General features: G+C 38.6%; 1 protein-coding gene across 3 annotated transcripts in view; it reads right to left on the reverse strand.

Annotated features, from left to right (window-relative positions):
• Positions 1-3217: 3217 nt before the first annotated feature.
• LANCL1 (LanC like glutathione S-transferase 1) overlaps positions 3218-19962 on the reverse strand; it is a 44361-nt gene continuing 27616 nt past the window's right edge. For all 3 annotated transcript variants that reach the window (XM_004262766.4, XM_033428273.2, XM_049712108.1), the window contains 6 exons: positions 13556-13691; positions 12861-13007; positions 10147-10329; positions 8059-8235; positions 6919-6991; positions 3218-6309 (listed from right to left, as the gene is read on the reverse strand). In XM_004262766.4, coding sequence (XP_004262814.1) covers positions 6233-6309; positions 6919-6991; positions 8059-8235; positions 10147-10329; positions 12861-13007; positions 13556-13691 — 793 coding nt within the window. In that variant the 3' untranslated portion in view covers positions 3218-6232. The remainder of the gene's footprint in view (positions 6310-6918; positions 6992-8058; positions 8236-10146; positions 10330-12860; positions 13008-13555; positions 13692-19962) is intronic.

Raw genomic sequence — 19962 nt, forward strand, 5'->3', positions numbered from 1 at the left:
AGATTATCTTCCACATGATTCTCATATTACCAGAAGGTTATGACTCTTTGGATTGAAAGATTCCAAATCCTTGGCAATTTTTCCATTAAAATTATAAACACATATTTGTTCCAAGTCCATTTCTTTCACTTGCTACAGTCACTATCACAGAAAACTGATCACCTCAAGACTGTACTCCTTGCCTTGACATTATTTGGAATCGTGTCACATCAGAAATCAGACTCCAATCATTCCAGCTCTTTCATGCTCTTGCTATTAGTGCATGTGCTCTTTGATCACAAACGTCAATTCTCTCAACTCGTCAGCCAACTCGTGAATTTACTTCCTTCTTCTGTACTGAGTCGGGATTCCATGGTGCATTGTCTAGTCCCGTGGTACTCAAAGGCTCTGTGGCCAGCAGCATGGGCATCGTCTGGGAGCTTGTTAAAAATGCAGACTCCTAGGTCCCATCACACTGGCATTTTAGAATCATTTTAACAAGATTCCCAATGATCTGTATGCATAGATGGTGGTGAAGCCCTGACCGCAATGTTTCTTTATACAAGTTTACGTGACTCTCACACACTATCTTCCCCCTTTGATTACTCACTAAAAGCCAGTCCTGATGAGGTTCCTAATCGCATTGCAATCACTTGTTTATATCTATCGCCTGATTTCAACAGTCTTTTGTTTGAGTCTTTGGCTGAAAGCATGCATCACCTTATCTTCCTAATCCTAGCTAAATGAGGTACCTATCATATTCTAGCAGTACAATTAACATTGTTTGGATTAAAGTTCTTCAAGTTAATTGCTACGTCATGAACCATTTACGAAGATGCGATATATCACAGATGGATGAACTATCTCTTCAAAAATATTTGCATTTTTACAGGATTCCTAAAGGAAATGGATTTAACCTAAATCATTAACTAACCTAATGCTGGGAGTTTTTGAGAAGTCGTTCAACTAAGCGCAAGCAATTTTGGGGGCAAGTGACTTTTCGTTCTCAGATTTCCCTCCGCCTTGCTCGTCACCAAGGTGGTCCACATGAAAGAACTCTTGAGAGCTTCTGCACTGCCTGAGTGGCTTTTAAGTGCCTTCTCTCTGAAGGAGTACTGAACTCCAGTATCTACAAATACAGCCAGAAAACATGGGTCACAGGAGAGACTTGGATGTACTTGAAATTTGTGGAACAAGGGAAAGACTAGCTGGAGAGTTAACTGGGGAGTTAACAGGAATATTAGAAAACATTTCCTTGTAATTGCTTGTCTCTTTACCTGTCTTCTTCACCAGACTCTGAGCTGTCAGAGTGGGGATGTATATCTTATGCACACAGAATCCCCTGCCAGGCGTCTCGCATGCAACATACACATTCATTGAATTTGGGGGATAAAATGGTTCTAAAGCATTGCTCATGGCATTATTAAATAAAATGACATGTCTGCAGCATATAAACAGTGCCAGCACTTCGGATTATAATACCAGCAAGGGGGTGATGTTAATTCCTGAATGCCATATCCTCAGAGAACAATCAATATTAACCATCAACTTTCACCATGAGCCATATCAGGGTTTTTCCGGTTACAAATACCTTTCTCAATATCCCAGCTCCATTAGAGAAGAGAAATTAGGTAACTGTGACACTACTTTATAAACTGATTTATCAAGAGTCCTGCCTTTCCCTGCACAATGACTAAGTGCCTTACAGAACGTTAGCTGCAGATGTAATGTCACCATGGTTGTAATTTGCATGTGGATGAAGAGTTAACATAATGTAGAAATGTGAAATTAAACTGGTTGGCTATCAGCAGCAGTCCTGCTACCATCCATTCATCTGTCCTCGTTATTTCACCTCTTGGCTGACTGTGTTTGCTGCTTGCTTTCATTACTCACAGAACTGTCAAGTCAGTCCCAGAGGATGCGCTAGCACACGGCTTCTAGAAAATAGTGTTTGGAAAGCTTACATAATGGGACCAATGAAGCCAACATGCTCTCCACTGTAAAAAAAAGTCCAGTGTTCTCTTGCCTTGTTAATTGACCCTCAGCTTCAGAAGTAAGAGGGCGAATTTGAATGGGAAACACAATGCGAAAGCAAATTATCAGGGGACTGACTTGTAGATTTTTCTCACTTTGAATGATGCTTATAAGAGTAGAGAATACATGAGGCTTTACAATGACACTGAATCCACAGTGGGAACTGTCTTGGGAAAGAAGAAATGACACAACAATTATTATTCTATTCAGAGAGTATGAGAAGCAGGGAGGCAAAGGCCTTTTCTAATGCAAAGTTTAGGAAAAAATAAACTACTATAGGTAAGTCGCAGGAGATGAACTACTTCTTCAAGTTTTGTTTGCTCATGAGGTTACAACTGTGGTGCAACTTAAAGTGCTTGTCATTATTTTTCTTCTGGTAGAAGATGAGCCAGGGAATGGTAAACCTGAGAACAGAGCTAGCTGTCCTTACCAATTGAAATGTCATCTTGTGGAGAGTTAGGGAGAATGCTCCAAGCATCACTTTGGAGTTTCTGGGTGGCCTCTACAAAGCACTGTCCTCTCCACACCCCCTTGCCCACATCTAAAGATGTGATGCCATCATCTATACCTTTACTCAAAGGAGCAAAATAAAATTAACTGTGCATTTATCCTTAGTGTTGTGAGTCATTCAAACCATTGACAAGGGGAATGAAAGGCATTTTAATCATATGTACCAGGGGACAAAATGTAATATGGGGATGGAAACAAGTATTTTATAATTTGGCAAATTTTGGTGTGCTAAGTGACACTGAATAGCTGTGTCATGAAAAGAAGTAGTACAGTCATGCCAGGGGATTCAGCAGAACTCCTTTCCAACATCTGCACATACACTTTATAATTATGCCCCATTTAATCTCCCCCTCTAGTCAAAGTTCCTTTCAGAACTGGTCAGCAGGGAAATCGATTTCTAGAATGAGACCTTTAGTTACTAACCTCAGAGTGGATTCTCATATGTGTGAGCTGGTTGATATACTGCTTTGCTTGAAGCCTAGTAGATTCTTCCTAATTCTATAATGATCAGATTTTTAAATATTTTCCTCTAATAAATTTTTACCTTCATGAAGTACTTCAAATCTTGTTTGACCCAACAAAGAAGAAAAAGTCAGGGACAAACCCTAGGGAATGAGCGCATAAAGAAAAAGCCATTGAAGAAATATATTTCTTAAGTTTAAACCAAAGCAAACAAGAAGCACATGACAATATATGGTCCTAATAAAATTTTATTGAGATGCAGTTACGTCAAATCCTTTACGGAACACAGAAATACATACAATTCCAGCCCTTTCCAATAAATGGCAATATAACATTGGCGTAGGATCCCTGAATATCCTACTTTGTTTTGTACCTGTAGGAGAGAAACAGTTCTTCTACAGCTTAACAATACAGAAGTGGGGTGCTCTGACCTATTTAGGGGGAGCAGCGGTGAAGTCAGAATTGAGTATGGATAACAAAGGATTATAGATGAGTTCAAGTAGCCAAAGGAGTAGATGAATTAATGTTTACTCTTCACGTTTTGTATTTCAAACTCAGTCAAGAGAAGGCAGGGCATTATAAGATTAGACACCAATTAACCTGAGGACTTATGAGCAAAGTATACCTCTCAAGTTATGCGGGGAAGTTGTAATAAGAGAGAAAACGGCCGCTTTTACCTAAAACTCTACCTACTGTGAAGGCTTTTGATGCCAAATAATTGGAAGTGACATCAAAGATGAAAGAGAGTCAAATGACTCTAAGGATTAAAGACTGACTTCTTGATGGGACCAATAGGATTGATGTAAATAACTGATCGTGACGTTCATAGAAACACACGACAGGATAAATGAATACTGCTTGACAAGGTTTTAAGGTTTCACTGCCTAGTCTTTACATGGAGATAAAAGATATTTCTGAGTTTTCTGGGAAGCAATTTTGCGCAGTTTTTCGTCTTGTTCTGTTTTCTAACAAAAAGAAAAATATCTGAGGGAAAAATGATGTAACAGAAATAGAACTGAAATGATGCCTCTTCCTTTCAAAACTAAGAAACTAGTGTAAAAATTTCAGTTTCTACCATGGTGTTAGGGTATTAGTCTGAGTTTTATAGCCTTTGCCCGAGTTTAAAATCCTATCAAACGTTCTGAGCTCTTAAACATAAATAAAACAAACAATGGCACAAATATAAAATCCTGCCAGTTTAATAACTTACAAAGCTAAAGTAAACAATGAAAACTGAATTGTGTTTGCATTGATAAATTTGTTAAGGGATGGCAGTAGCTAAACAGCGATCCAAATAGGAATAAGAATCTTATTCAAAATGTTCTTCTCCCTGCCTTGATGTCTTCCTGGGGTTAAATTAATTAAGATGTTTGCTGAAGCACTGTGATCAGTCTCCTCTGGTTAAGAGAAAGTGTTTTGTTCTTTTTCCCTTGGTTAGTAACTATAGTAGCTAAAAGTGCAGGTACAGTATAGTAAGACATTTAAACCAAACGGGGTCTACTCTTTCAAGCTGGACACCCATCCAAAGGCAGGTTAGCTTTCCTGTGGATGCTGACACTGTTCATGTGAAATGCTCACGAGAAAGGCACAGCTTGCACACAGCTTGCCAGCAACACTTCAAAATCTGAGAGGCACAAGGTTGTCCCTGACTAGCATGAGTCACAGAGGAATAAGCTAATCCTGGGAACTGAGCAGTGGGCTGTGTTTTAGATCCTACTGTCAGTAGCCTTTAAAGGGTCAGGCAATTGCCAATAATATTAGCTGTTTTGGTGCTAAATGGAAAATAATAGGGGATTGCTACCCACAGGAACCAACATATACTCAGTGGGGATTTGGTTCAAAGTTCCAATAAAAATAGCATGTTTTTGTGACCGAGAAAGCTGTGAAATAGGCACATTAAAAATTCTTAGAGCCTGTTTTCTTAAAAGCGGCAAAATGTTTCAAAATCAGTCAAAATACATAGAAAAGACAAAACAAGCCTGGGAAAGTCAGCAATGGAAGGAGGAGGAATGGGAGCTGATGAGTCAAAACACTTGTACAGAATTTGAAGCACTTCCCTCACCTACCTTATCAGTACCCGATCCTGAGGGCTCAGAAATGGATGAGTGTTAAAGCCTAGGCTATGCAAAGGGACAAAAGCCATTTGTTCTAAGAATAATCACTGGATAATACCTTCTCAGGAACCAGCATTTCTATGGAAAGCTTAGCGATTTTGCAATATAGCAGCCCTCCCCCCCTTTTTAAACAAGTAGAATGCTCTACTATTTAGTGAAAAGATCAACATCTAGATAGATAGGAAGGAAAATATCTTATGGCTTGTACCAAGCAGCCAACGCTTTATAAAGCATAGTCATTGCAAAGTAAGTAAAACACAAATCAGAATTTAGAAGGTCAGTCAGAAAGGGTGGACTCAAATCCTAGGTCATAATATAGTTACACACAGAAATCTCATTTCCCGATCTTACACTAATCCCAAAGAAGAAACAAATATACATAAGTAGTTCCAAAACATACTAGCTTATTTGGAGAAAACAAACGTTTTGTTAGCTTATCTTGAAATAACTTTCAAATCAGAATTTTCATACAATGACCATCACATTTCAGAAGTTTTCGATAAAGATGTTGGATTATAGAGCCTGGATGCTCTACTAACAAAAAGAGGCAAATTTGAAAGTATGTTTATCTCTAGTTTAAATAAGCATTGTGAATTTGAAAAAGGGTGTTTAGGTCCCTAGCCCAGTTGGCAACTCTTGCAATTTTTGCCCTGGAAGCATATAGTTATATTTTTGTCCCCTTTCATTATCAACCACTTAGAGAAAAGCAAAGTCATAAAACTGTCATAAAAAAAAATACTAAAGGGAAGAGGTGGAGGTCAATATCCAGCGATAAGCATGTATTTATCTACATTTAGTTTTTTTAAACATTTTTATAACTGTAACAGACGGTTATATTCATAAGCTTTAGTAAGAATACGACTGCCTCCAAGTTCTGAAATATATGCATATATGCCCTCAAAATACTGTACATATATCACCTGTCCTCCCTTTAGGATAAACTGAAGTTAATTTAGATTTCCCTGGATATTTTAAAATAAAAGTAAATAATAAAAAAGGAACTGAATTAAAGACATATTCTGAAAAAAAAAATCAACTAAATCAAGTACACAGTTTGACTCTATTGTTGCTTTAGCCCAGGTATGATATACAGAAAGGCTCATGCAGTGAGTTGCACTGGGGGGACTTTCCTCTTACAGTTCAAATGCAGGAAACCTGGCTTTCTTGGGCACTAGGAGGTCAGCCAAGAAATAAATTGTTCCAGCCATTCCTGAAGGAAAAGAAAGAGGCACAAGTTATTACACCAAATGATGAATGTATTATAGACTGGCTTCATTTTGCGGCATAAACGACATTATGATATTAACTTAAATGATTTAAATGAAGTGGGCACCTGTTTATATATGTTGCAGCTTGTTAGACAAGATCACGAGTGAGAGGCTCAGCCTCTTTACCCAGGTGGAAGACAGGAGGGAAAGCGGAGCCAGACAAGTTCAAGGCATGGCCCTGCCATTTACCATATGTGAGCTCCTTCACCATGGCCCCATTTACCTGTCTGAGCCTCAGGAACCTCATCTGTGACATGAGGAATAATGTATATTTTTGCTGCGATGATTTATGATAACATCTGCAAAATGCCCAGCATGTGCCTGGCTCCATAAACAGTAGTCACCATAATAACTACTACTATTGGGTCCATGGTGGTCCATAAAAAAACTGATTTTTAATACTGAGTTATTGTATTAGGAAATAAAGAAGCAGTTTAAGAAATAACTATGAAATTAATTTGTTGACAAAACTCAAATTAAGATACATTAATTACTAAGCAGAGAAGCAGATGCTGATATTATAAGGCAAGTAAGTAACGTCTGAAAAATACCTTCAAAGAGGGAGAAGGGGGTGTCTGGTGTTCTGCATCCGTGTTCTCCATAATCTAAGCACCATTCAGCGAACTGAAAATGAGACCAAGTTAAATTACTGAATTGATTTCTTCTAGAGACCCCTAAAAGTTGACAGAGATTGTCTCTAACATTGACTCTGAAAAGTCAAAAACTATCTTCAAGGCAGAGAAATGGACGGTCTAAAAGAGAGTACGAATGAAGCATGGGAGGAATTTAATGAGCTGTCTGAGCCATCTCCAAGGTTATCAGAGAAGAAAGAAAGGAACAAAACCACCTTACATCTCCCAGCACTCTTCCAACCCCACCACAAATGCTGCTGAGTAGATTTATGTCCTTTAAAAAAAAAAAAAGCTAATTCAACTGAATAGCTTTTTAAATTTTTATTTTTTGATTAAAATTTTTTTTCTTCCCCAGCAAAACATTTAATGACACATGGGTAGTCCAAAGTTCTAAATAACCAACTAAGGCAGTCCTGTTTATAGAACTGCCCCACCAATGCCCTCTTCTCTCATTTTCTTTTCTTTTCCTTTTTAAAAAATTTTTATTGGAGTATGGTTGCTTTACAATGTCGTGTTAGCCTCCACCGCACAACAAAATGAATCAGCCACACACATACAGATATCCCCTCCCTTTTGGACTTCCCTCCCATTTAGGTTACCACAGTGCATTAGGTAGAGTTCCCTGTGCTATACAGCATGTTCCCATCAGTTGTCTATTTTATACATAGTATCAATAATGTATATGTGTCAATTCCAGTCTCCCAATTCCTCCCCCCCTTCCCCCCTTGGTACCCATACATTTGTTCTCTACGTCTGTGTCTCTATTTCTGCCTTGCAAATACCATCGTCTGTACCATTTTTCTAGATGCCACATATATGCGTTATTATACGATATCTGCTTTTCTCTTTCTGACTTACTTCACTCTGTATGACACTCTCTAGGTCCATCCACATCTCTACAAATGACCAACTGAATAGCTTTTGAAGGTTTTTCTTAAACTGTGTTTGTTCTATAGACTTATGGTTTAAAAAAATAAATGAATTAAATCAGATTAACTAGAGACACTTCTACAGCCTCCTGTGCAAAGGTGCATTCTGTTCGGCGGTTCTGACTCCTACCTTACAGGCCCTGTACAGGTACTTCGCGTCCTGCGTGAGGTTGTACAGCGACAGGAAGGCGTAGGCATTCCCTGCAGCGCCGTGGCACAGCCCGTACCCCTTCTTCAGCAAGCCATACTGCCAGATCACATCAGCACACTGATAGGCATCATTGAGATACCGTTCCTCTTTGAACACCTGCAGAGTCAAGGGACATAGTTTTATTACAAGGGATAGAAAAGAAACCTCCACTGACCTTCCTTCCTGATAGGAGAGAAAGGGAGACAGGGTAAGGGAGGAGACAGGGAGGTGCCTCGGCAAGAAAGGGTAGGAATACAGAGACAGAGAGATGTGCTTTATCGGTGGGGACAAATTACAAGAATTCACTAGTTTTCTTTTTTGTTTTTAAATACATAACTGGGCATGACCTTGTCTGCATGGTGTAAGTTTTATATGTATGTATGTTTGCATATGCGGGTGTTATTGGTGAAGTAGCCCTATTTACTTGCAACTTGCTGTTATCGTTAGTCAATTTCCAAAGAATAAACACTGTCTTTTCTGTAACAATGATACCCTTCACTACTAGAAAGTTTCTTTATACACTGGAGAAGAAACTGTTTATCAAACTGATTACAAAAACTGATTTGATTATAAAACACTATACTTTTCAGAAAAATAGATACATCTTAACAATCTATTGTGGCCTCCTATATCTTGATCAAAGGTTTAAAAATATTATTATTATTATTATTATTATTACTTTTGGTCACACTGCATGGCTTGTGGCATCTTAGTTCCCTGACCAGGGATGGAACCTGTGCCCCCTAGAGTGGAAGGATGGAGTCCCAACCACTGGACCCCTTGGGAATTCCTGACATTTTTAATATCTCATTGCAGTAGAGAAGTAGAATAAGACAGTTTAAAAGTTTGTGCATTATATTTAACTTCCTGAAGGCAAAATCTGATATACTAAACGCTTACTTCGACCATGAGATGCCAGTCCCTATTTAGAGTCTATAGATTTGTAATTTGTAGAACGGGCACCAATGAACATAGATATCTTGGTTTACTTCCATTTTTTCCCCCTCAAAGAAAAACCTTTTCTTCTTCGATTATGGCTCTGTCATAGCATGCTTTTTAGAAGTGATATTTGAATTTTTAAAATTATGGTAAAATACAGATATAAAACTTACCATCTTAATCATTTAACGTGGACCATTCAGTCGTATTAATTACATTCCCAATGTTGTATAACCATCACCATTATCTATTGCCATAATTTTTTCAACATTCCAAACAGAAACTTCGTACCCATTAAGCAATAATTCTCACCCTCCCAGCCCCTAGTAACTTTTATTGTACTCTCTATGAATTTGCCTGTTCTAGATACCTTATGTTAACCATCACATCATATAAGTGGAATCCTACAGTATTTGTCCTTTTGGATATGGCTTACTTCGCTTGGCATAAATGTTTACAAGGTTCATGCATGTTGTAGCATGGATCAGAAGTTAATTCTTTTTTATGGCTAAGTAATATTCCATTGTATGTATCCACCATATTTTGTCCATCCATTCATCTGTTGATGGACACTTGGATTGTTTCTACTTTCTGGCTACTGTGAATAATGCTGCTGTGGAACACTGCTGTACAAGTATCTGTTTGAAACCTTGTTTCTACTTCTTTTGGGTATATATACCTAGGAGTGGAATTGCTGGATCATATGTTAATTGTGTTTCATTTTTTGAGGAACCGCCAAACTGCTTTCTACAGTAGCTTTACCATTTTACATCCCACCAGCAATGCCCAAGGAGATTCTTTCTATTTTTAATTGAGCTCCTGGGATATATATCTTGGCTCTGCCACTGATGCTAATCTTGGCTCCTCTACCTGTCCGTGAAGCAGTCCCCTGTTCTATGAAATAATGTGTGCTGTGGTACAGATGGATACTGTGAAAATTAATTATAATCCATACAGCAAAGTGATTTTAGGTCCAACAAATGGTTTGTCTATATATTGTTCAAAAATTATACAGAAAACTAATTTAAATTATAGAATTTTATATTATGTTTTCCAATTTATTTCTAAAAACGAGAAAATTCATGGTACCTTATAGGCCTGAATGAGCATGTAGATTACCCCAGGAGAACCGTGGCACCAATGGACTAGCAGATCCCGAGTATCGTCCACACATGGAGGGTAATTGCCGGAAGGGAATTTCAGCTGGCAGACATAGTCTACACTGGGCTTGACCAAACTATGTAACTTCCCATGGCTCACTTGAAGGCTGGGCTAAAAACAAGAAAGGGAATTATCAGTTCTGCGAAAACAAACAGACCTTCCTAAGGCTCAGGGATGAGTTTTAAATAAGAAGGGAAACATGACCAAAATGAACTGAAAGTCATTAAGAGGTTCTGGATTCCATCCAGTTTTTGTACCTATTGGTCCAAACTAAAATTAGGCTATCAGTTAATACTTGGAGCCTTATGTACGTATTATTTTTCGATATTTATTGTTATCTATATACATATGAATAATTTTCCAAAGCCAATGCTTAAGAATGTGAGTGTATGAGAAGTTTCCTAAGGTTCTGATACCTTAAATACACTTTAAAGACCACAAAGAGATGCATTAGACAAACCAGGCACAACTTGCATTTAGAGAAGTGATAGGTGATATTTCCAATAGGAGAGGATGCTAACAAGTTGGGAGACCTGGGATCTAGATCCCGCATTGGTGTGACTCTAGATTAAGCCTTTCTGCAAAAGATTTGGGACTGATACTTATGAAGGATTATTTTGATACAACAATGTATGGATTTATAGGACTCGTTGCCATATGGCATATGAGCCTTCATTTTTTTTTTTTTTTTTTGTGATTTTATTTATTTATTTATTTGCGGTACGCAGACCTCTCACTGTTGTGGTCTCTCCCGTTGCGGAGCACAGGCTCCGGACGCGCAGGCCCAGCGGCCATGGCCCACGGGCCCAGCCGCTCCGCAGCATGTGGGATCCTCCGGGACCGGGGCACGAACCCGTGTCCCCTGCATCGGCAGGCGGACTCTCAACCACTGCGCCACCAGGGAACCACCCGCCCCCCAAGCCTTCATTTTTGATACAATTTTTAGTTTCTCCTTTTGGTCCTGGTCTTAATTCAATGCACCTCACACTTCTTTAAACAACAAACTCAGTCTTGTCTTTGGCAGGCAGGGGGCGAGCACCTGGGATGAGAGGGAGGCAGTGCTGTGAAGCACAGGCAGAGGCAGCAGGGAACGAGGAGATACCGACCATAAGGCGCTCACAGATACCGAACACGCAACGAAGTTCTTTAGGGCACATTTAGATTTCACTTTACCCAAAGAATATTGTTCAAGCTCAGTTTAAAACTCTAGAATTGAATGACTGGATTCTCCTCAAACTTGCAGAAGTTATCCAAAATGGCCTAAAAATAATGTTTTATGTTGATACATAGGCACCTACCAGAATGTACTTTTAGGATTAAAAATTAAATCATTTCAAATAGATAATTATGTGCAAATGGAAAATTCAATACTTGGGTTTCCAGGTTTCTTACTACAACTAACACATGGAGGCAGAGGGTAAGACACCTGATGATCTGCTTCAAAGAAAGGTCATGAGGCCATCCAGTCATTAACATGTGTGATTCTAATTCACCTTGAAACTTCAAGGTTTTTCTTCTTTCCCGAAAACTTTCAAGAATCTATATTTACTTCTGGAAATAGAGAGCCAACAAGGGAGTGTGCCAGCAAAGTAAAGGAATTTAAGTCTGAATTGTCAAAACCCCTAATTATAAAACTCTGAATTGAGAAGTGCAGAATAAATACAAGAGCTGGTCTCCTACTGCCACTAACATTCAGTGACTCTGCATTGAAAAGCAATAATAACCCTGTTTTTCAGCTTTGTTGTCCTTGTTTAGTTATAGGGAGAGGATAGGTCTGATGTTGATTTTGCATTATTATAGCTACTCAACCAGCTATTGGTATTTATATCCAACCACTCTTGTAGAACATATCAATGAAACACTTTTCTTTATGCCACATTGTACTTTGGGAAGTTGAGGGGGGCACCTTTACCATCATTAAAAATTCAATATTCTTTTACCATGAATTCTCATTCTTACACAAAGTGCCGATTTCTCCTTAAGGAGAGTTAAACAAGCCCCTGGAAATGATGCTCTCATGAGAAGCCCTCTTCTGACCTCCCTTTCCAGGTTATGCTTGATGCAGTAAACTCTATTTGCCCTTAGTCTATGTGGCTTTGGCTGATGTCCCCCAATAGTTTTAGATCCGAAGAACCGTTGAGCATGGCATATTCAGCTATTTTTCAGGTAAGTTACACAAAATCCACCGAAAAGGCTCCTTAGTTTTGCTCTCTAACTGAGCTTTAGGCAGCATATTCTCCTTTGTTTTCTACTGATTTTGTTCTTACTCCTGAAATTTGTTTCAATGGGTTGTGCCTTATAGTGTGGATAATACTAATTCAAGGCATCTGCTGAGAGAAGAGCAGAGCAGAAGGCACTTCATCTAAAAGAATAGGTCAAAACACTTTAGTCTGCACAAGCGGCGTGAGGTGGGCAAGTGTGCTCACCTACAAATCAATCATCTCAAAGCACACTGGCTTTTATGTTTACACACTTTAAATGCACTTTCACAAGCACTGTCCCTGTTTACCTAGGCCAGGTGATTACCAGGAGAGTGATGCAGTGGTTGGCAGAATGAAAAAATAGAGCTGGAGCACCTGTCTTCTCACCCTAGATAGTACAGGCAGGAATCACATTCTAGCTCCATCATCATCCCCTCTTACCTGCATCAGGTAGTAATAAATTCCTGCCAGGCCATGAGCGGCCCCCACGTAATATTCTTGGTACCATTCATACAACAGTGGAGTCCTTCCTGTGAAGTTTCTCTTTCTAGCTAGGTCTTCTCCAGAGGTTAAGACTGTTTCACAAATCTGCAGGGAGAAATTGACCGAAATAAGGAAAGAATGAGAATGGCGCCAAGGAACTTTTTGCTAAGAGGTACTGGAGACCATGGCAAATTCGACACCACCTGATGGCCATGGACGGGCACAGTTTGCTTCTGTACTCAGAGAAGCACATGGGATTATTCTGCCTAAAAGAGGGAGAGTCTGGAAGATTTTGAACTCTTTCTACTACAGCTCACAAGAATTCACCTGTCAAAGGAAAGCAAAGCTCCTTCAGATACGAGAGGAACACCTGCACCTTGGAGGTGAAATCTGGCCCGTATTTTCCTCTGAATGGCCTCTAAACTCTCAAATGGAGCAGCTGGACTTCTTAGTCCAAGTCCCTCTCTATACAGTTTCCAACAGCACTCCAAGTGAAGCTGCTGGTTCTCTGATCATGCCTGACCTTCAGAGGTTAAGATACACCTTACCTTCCAGCTACCTGGGATGTGCCAACCAGGGAAACGAAACCAATAGTTTAGGCAGATAGTAGGTGGGATCCTAAAAAGACTCCAAAAAGCACAAAAACGCAGTACCTGCTGAATATGGCTTTGAGGAATCTTTTCCACTCCAAAGTTCTTATTCACAAAGAGAAGAGCACAGATGTAGCCCATTCGTCCATAGAGCATTTCATTTGGAGCATGGGGATCAATCTTATTTAGGTGAATTAGCCTGGGAATAAAAATACATGCTTAAGATAATGTAAAAGGGACCAGGCAGAGATATATACTTAAAAAATGATATGTTTAAAACAACACACACAAATATATATATAGTTATATATATACACACATATGGAATTATTATATTATTTTAAATATATAATAATAAAATATATAAAATATAAATATTTAAATATACTTACATATTATAACCTATATATTGTTATACTTTAAATACTAAGAGGGCTGGGCCAGACCACAAAGGGTAATAATCAGGGTTCAAAGATGAACCATCAACTACATTTCTTTTCTTCAGCCCACAATGGAACTGACAAATAAGAAGTCCAAAGAATGAAGGAATACATGAGTGTGGCTGGGACCACCTGCAGCCTCCCTAGCCCCTCAAGGAGGCATGCTCTGAGACCAGCAGTTGGGGTCAGAGAAGCCAAGACCCACTGACTATTATAACATTCAGTCTGAGGAAAGGACTAAGGCAACACTCAAAGGGCCTATTTCCATAAAATGAAATGCCTGCTGCACCCCAGTTATCTCCTTGCTTGATTTATTTCTTAAATATGTCATCTGGCCTAGCTGAAGTGTTTGTATAGCAGCCTGAGTTACCACAAACGGCAGCACATACCGACAGCACAAAGGGATCAGTTGGTCTCCCAGCTATTACTCCTTCTCTTTGGAAATAACCATGATTACCAGTATCTTGTATATTCCTAGAACTATTGTATGCACATATACGAATACATATACTTATTTATAAACATATTTCCCCAAGTGTTTTGTGGCTTTGTTATTTAACAATACATCTCGACAACCATTCCTTAGCATTACATACAGAGTGATCTCATTCTTTATCACAGTTGTACAGTATTCCACTGAATGAATGTATTATAATTTATTAGCTCCCTATTGATAGACTCAGTTAAACTTCTCAAAAAAAAAAAGTTGTTTTCGGTTCTGGTTCCAGGTCAGGTGGAGTAACTAAGCATATGCCAACCTGCCTCTGCCAGTCAGTATGTGTAGCTCCAAAACCTAGAGAGAATGTGTGAAGCTGCTACTGAGAACCCTGAAAACTAACCAGTAGCTGGCAGAATGGGGATGACCAGAATCCGAAGTACTGCCAAATCAGTGGTGAGTTTACCACATTTTCCCCTCTGGTATTTCCCTGGCCTGAACTCAGTGCCGCCTGAAACCTGGAAGTGGGCATCAAAGTGCTGACAGAGACAGTCCCGGCAAGAGCCCTTTAGGTTTTTTTTTTGCGGTACGCGGGCCTCTCACTGCTGTGGCCTCTCCTGTTGCGGAGCACAGGCTCCCGGCGCGCAGGCTCAGTGGCCATGGCTCACGGGCCCAGCCGCTCCGTGGCACGTGGGATCTTCCCGGACCGGGGCACGAACCCGTGTCCCCTGCATCGGCAGGCGGACTCTCAACCACTGCGCCACCAGGGAAGCCCCAGCCCTTTAGTTGTATCTCAAGAAAGACCAGGAAGGGGAACTCTTAATATCAGAGAGAGTGGGTAAAACACCTCATTTTTCTTTATTTGCATTTTTCTGTTCTTTCACTCCCTAGGCCACAAGCAATCTCATGGTGGCAGCAGAAGCCAAGGCAACAGGAGCCAAAACTCTGAGGGAGGGACCTGTCCTCATTGACTGGAGGGGCTGTGGTCCCAGGGGTGAGGGGGTGAGGGAAGGCCCATTGCCTCACTTCTCCTTCTAGCCTCCCCATCACTTGACTCCCAAGATGCAGGCACATTCATGGGAAGTGTGTGCCTGAGTAGGATAACCAAAGCCTCAGATTTCTATCCAGAGAACCAACAAGGGAAGTACCAGGGAACCAGAAAGTAGGTGGAGCTCACAGCGGGATAAGAGCTCAGGGACGCAACTGTACTTGCAGTCTGAACTTTGAGAATGAACCTTTTTTTTTTTTGGTCGGGGGGGGGCAGGAAATATGATAGGTAGGGAAAATGTCCTTGCTATTCTACATTTTTCATCACATTTTTCATCACATACATTTTTCATGAAATTTTGAAAGCACATCCCAATTATCCTTCAATTATTCTGTAAATTCAATGTGAGACCATTTAAATTATTAAAACAATTTAATTTTTTGTGAAACTGGACAAAATGATATTGGTATACTATAAAAGTATGGGGGGTAGAGTCAGGGAATTTCTGGAAAAGAGTAGTAATGAGAGGACATTAGCCTTACCAAAAAAATGACCTTGTCACCGGGTAGTTTATGACACTAAACATGCTATTTAATCTCTATACTTTAAATTTCTCATCTATAAAATGAATGGTCCCTTCTGATTTAAAAATGTATTTTTAAAGTAGTTACGTATAAACGATGCCTGTGTATGTATATTATTTAACTTTATATACTAAGAATGGTTAGTAAGCATTTGAAGTATCAAAAATCATATCCCTGGAGTGATTGGTTATATTTGAAGTAGTCTAGTAAGGAATCAACGTTCAGAGAGACTTGGCACTTCAAATAACTTTATCAAAATTTACACCAGAGGATTTGATAATAAGTGTAGTAAGGAATGTTAGAAAATGGATTTCATTGGTGGAATGAGTGGTGAAGATGGGTGGGACATCTGGGAGATGGTACGGGCTCTAGCACCGTTTGATGAGTAAGATCTAAGAAGGGTCAAAGGATGATGTGGCTTTCTCTGAGCCACAAGAACAGGGCAGAGGACCAATCTGTGTGTGTGTGTGTGTGTGTGTGTGTGTGTGTGTGTGTGTGTGTGTGTGTGTGTCTTCTTCCTAATGTTTGTACATTTGGTAGAGTTTGGTTAGCTGCTTGTGCCTTCATTTACTCAGTGGTAAGGTGATAGCGGAGAGTGTATATAGCCCCTACTTCTAATCTCTGGAGGCAACCAATATCTACAAACAAGAAAACAAAAACCTAACAATTGCTACCACCAGGCTATACATAGTAGGTAGAGAGTCCTAACTCTGAAAGGAAGGTACTTGTGAAAGAGAAAACAATCCTCCTCTCCCAACCCCTCCCTCCCCACTTCCACAAGCCTGTGGTGGGAGAGGAACACTTAGGCTTAAAAATGAAGAAGACATGTTTAAATAAGCAGAATGAGATGATTTTAGTGAGTAAAAAGGGCTTACAGTTATGAAACAATGACTGAGAAAAAGTTATGAAAGCATCCTTAAGGGAACTTACTCCCCAACAGGAAAGAGGGGTTTGAAAAAGCCTGGCTGGTTGCAGTTACTGACAAAGTTAAATTTGTCCATATTATATCTCAACAAATGGAGGCATCTCAATCAAATTGGTTAAATATGCAAATGTTGGCTCATGCATTTTTCTCTATTACAAACACAGGCATTTAACTCACAGTGGAACAGTGGTTATGTTAGGAATAGGGACACAGTGGTCAGAGGTTGCTTTCAATTTGCTTGTAATACCTTGATTGACTTTTTTTCCCCCCAGTGCCAACAGAGTTATCTGGGTGGTTATGGACCATTTATTTCTACTTCAATACTACACACACACACACACACACACAAACAATACCCCTAATATTTTTAAATGACTTAATAACATTTATTAAGAAAAATTCTATTTTTTTCTCACACCAGAACTGGCAGCTCAGTAATGTTAAGAACTTAATAAAATCTGTTACTAGATACAGACTTAACTGTTGTAGTAAACAGAATGAACATCTCAGAGTTTTCATAAGAATTTATTATCGAGTTTTAATATAAATGTATCAAACTGTATAGAATTTAGAGATAGAAAAGCACTCTTGATTTTTGTAAAGGGTATTGAAAGAACTATTCAAAGAGGGAAATGACTATCAATTTTTTAAACAAACTCTGCTCTATGGGAGTTAATAAAAACAATTATTGCATATTGCATTAACTCCAATGATGTTCTCACCTAAATAAAATGTGTTTGAACCACTGAATTAGAAAACACCATTCCTTTATTTGCTAATGCTATGACCTGCATTACCACTAGGTGGCGATATATAACTAGCATACCAATTATTTTGCAACCAAACACATTTGCATCCGGGAAGTTGATAGCAGGTACCTTTCAAATACTCGAAAATAAAGTATTGTTCAGTGCATCTCATTATAATAATACTTAAGAAGGAAGTATTCCATTTTTTCTGTATTTAAATTCATTAAAACTCATTAGTTGCATGTATCTAACCCAGTGTTCATAGTGCACTATTTACAATAGCCAAGACATGGAAGCAACCAAGCAACCTAAGAGTCCAGTGACAGATGAATGAATAAAGAAGATGTGGTATATATATACAATGGAATACTACTCAGCCATAAAGAAGAATGAAATAATGCCATTTGCAGCAACATGGCTGGACCTAGAGATTATTACTATAAATGAAGTAAGTCAGACAGAGAAGGACAAATATATGATATCACTTATATATGGAATTAAAAAAAATGATAAAATGAACTTATTTACAAAACAGAAACAGTCTCACAGACAGAGAAAACAAACTTATGGTTACCAAAGGGGAAAGGGTGGGGGGAGGGATTAATTAGGAGTTTGGGATCAAAATATACACCCTACTACATATAAAATAGATAATCAACAAGGACCTACTAGGTAGCACAGGGAACTGTACTCAATATCTTATAATAACCTATAATAGAAAAGATTCTAAAAAAGAATATATATATTATATATATATAACTGAATCACTTTATTGTACACCTGAAACACAATATTGTAAATCAACCATATTTCAATAAACGTTAAAAACAAAGTCAGAAAGAGAAAGACAAAGGAAAAAAACTGTTGGTACGTTCCCTAAAAAAATAAAAAATAAAACTTATTAGTTGGATCTGACAATTACTAAAAGCAGGACTTTAAATCCATGTTTTACATGCTATATTCTTAAGATAAAATGAAGAAATGACAGCATTTATCAATCAAATGGTTATTTAATATGTTTTCAGAAACTCTCAAACCCGTATCATTGCAGCTTCATTTATTTGTTTTGCTATGTTGATATTAATAGCAACTGATCTTTAGAAGAGGCAAGTCACTGAAGGAAGAAAAAAGACATATAAAAACAGGATAATTCTGTTCTACTCCTAGCAATATTTCCCCAGGGTGTTACTGGGAGAGTTTTTGCCTTTTGTCATCAAAAGTTTGTAACTTTTTAAAAAGAAGTCCTTTTCTTACTCATCACACTACAAAAGAAACAGGGTATAACATTTTCTGACCAGAAAGCCAAAGTGTTCATCACTCTAAGCGCTGGCCCCAAAGCACGCTATATGCTATAGTCACTTAACTGGGCACAAAACAGGCAATGCTCTTTATTTGTGTAGTGACACCAGCTATCTCTATATAGAAGGAAGGGAGAAAACAGACAGTATAAATCAAGCAGTAGGAAGAACTAGTGCTATTTATTATCTTCCCCAACACTTGCTTCAGACAACTGCAGGACAATTTGAACATGATCGCACACACATGCACACACACTCCTTTTGGGGAGTCACAGACGCCTCCAAGAAAAGTGTAATAAATGTTCTCTCCATGTTGAATGCAGTTTGGGGGTTTTCTATATACCTCTGGAAGCCCTAAGATTCTCAAAATTCCAAAGCGAAGAACCCCTACCTTAGGGAAACTGATTTCTTTGGATTTCAGTTTGTCTAAGGAGTAGACTTTCATTAATCCCAAAGGTCCTTTTGGTTTCTAAAACTCAAGATTATGATTCTGAAAGACCACTATATTAAGCAAATACAGGAATGGTAAGATGAAATACTATGCTGGCAGTAGAGCACAACACAGACACCACACGGAGAATATGAGTGTCTGTGATATAAAAGGGCTGTGTGATGTGAGGAAAAAGGTGAGGTAGAAAGTAAAACAAGTAAGTAGGTTTATTAAATAATTGATGACATCAAGTAATGTTGGATTTCCTGAAGTTGAACTGAAAAGACTTAGAAATTTTTCCCTTAAAAGGGAGGAGATGTGAAAGTAGTTTACAAATAATTCTTTTTTTCTTTCTGGTCTGCCATGAACTCTAGAAATCTAAAAAATTAAATCTGCATCCACAAACAGGCTATTTCCTATCATATATCCACATTTTATATTTTTAACCTTAGCAAGTCTATAAATAAAATACTGTTGAAATGTAATAAAAAAGATATAAATAAGAAAAACACCTTCAATACCAAGGTATCAAAAAAAAAAGAAATTTTAGTTTACTCTCTTAAGAGTGTTTTATAATAAACCAGTATTAATATATGGTATTATTCCCCAAAGAGTGTTAG

Source organism: Orcinus orca, chromosome 7 (assembly GCF_937001465.1).
Source record: "Orcinus orca chromosome 7, mOrcOrc1.1, whole genome shotgun sequence".
Lineage (NCBI taxonomy): Eukaryota > Metazoa > Chordata > Mammalia > Artiodactyla > Delphinidae > Orcinus > Orcinus orca.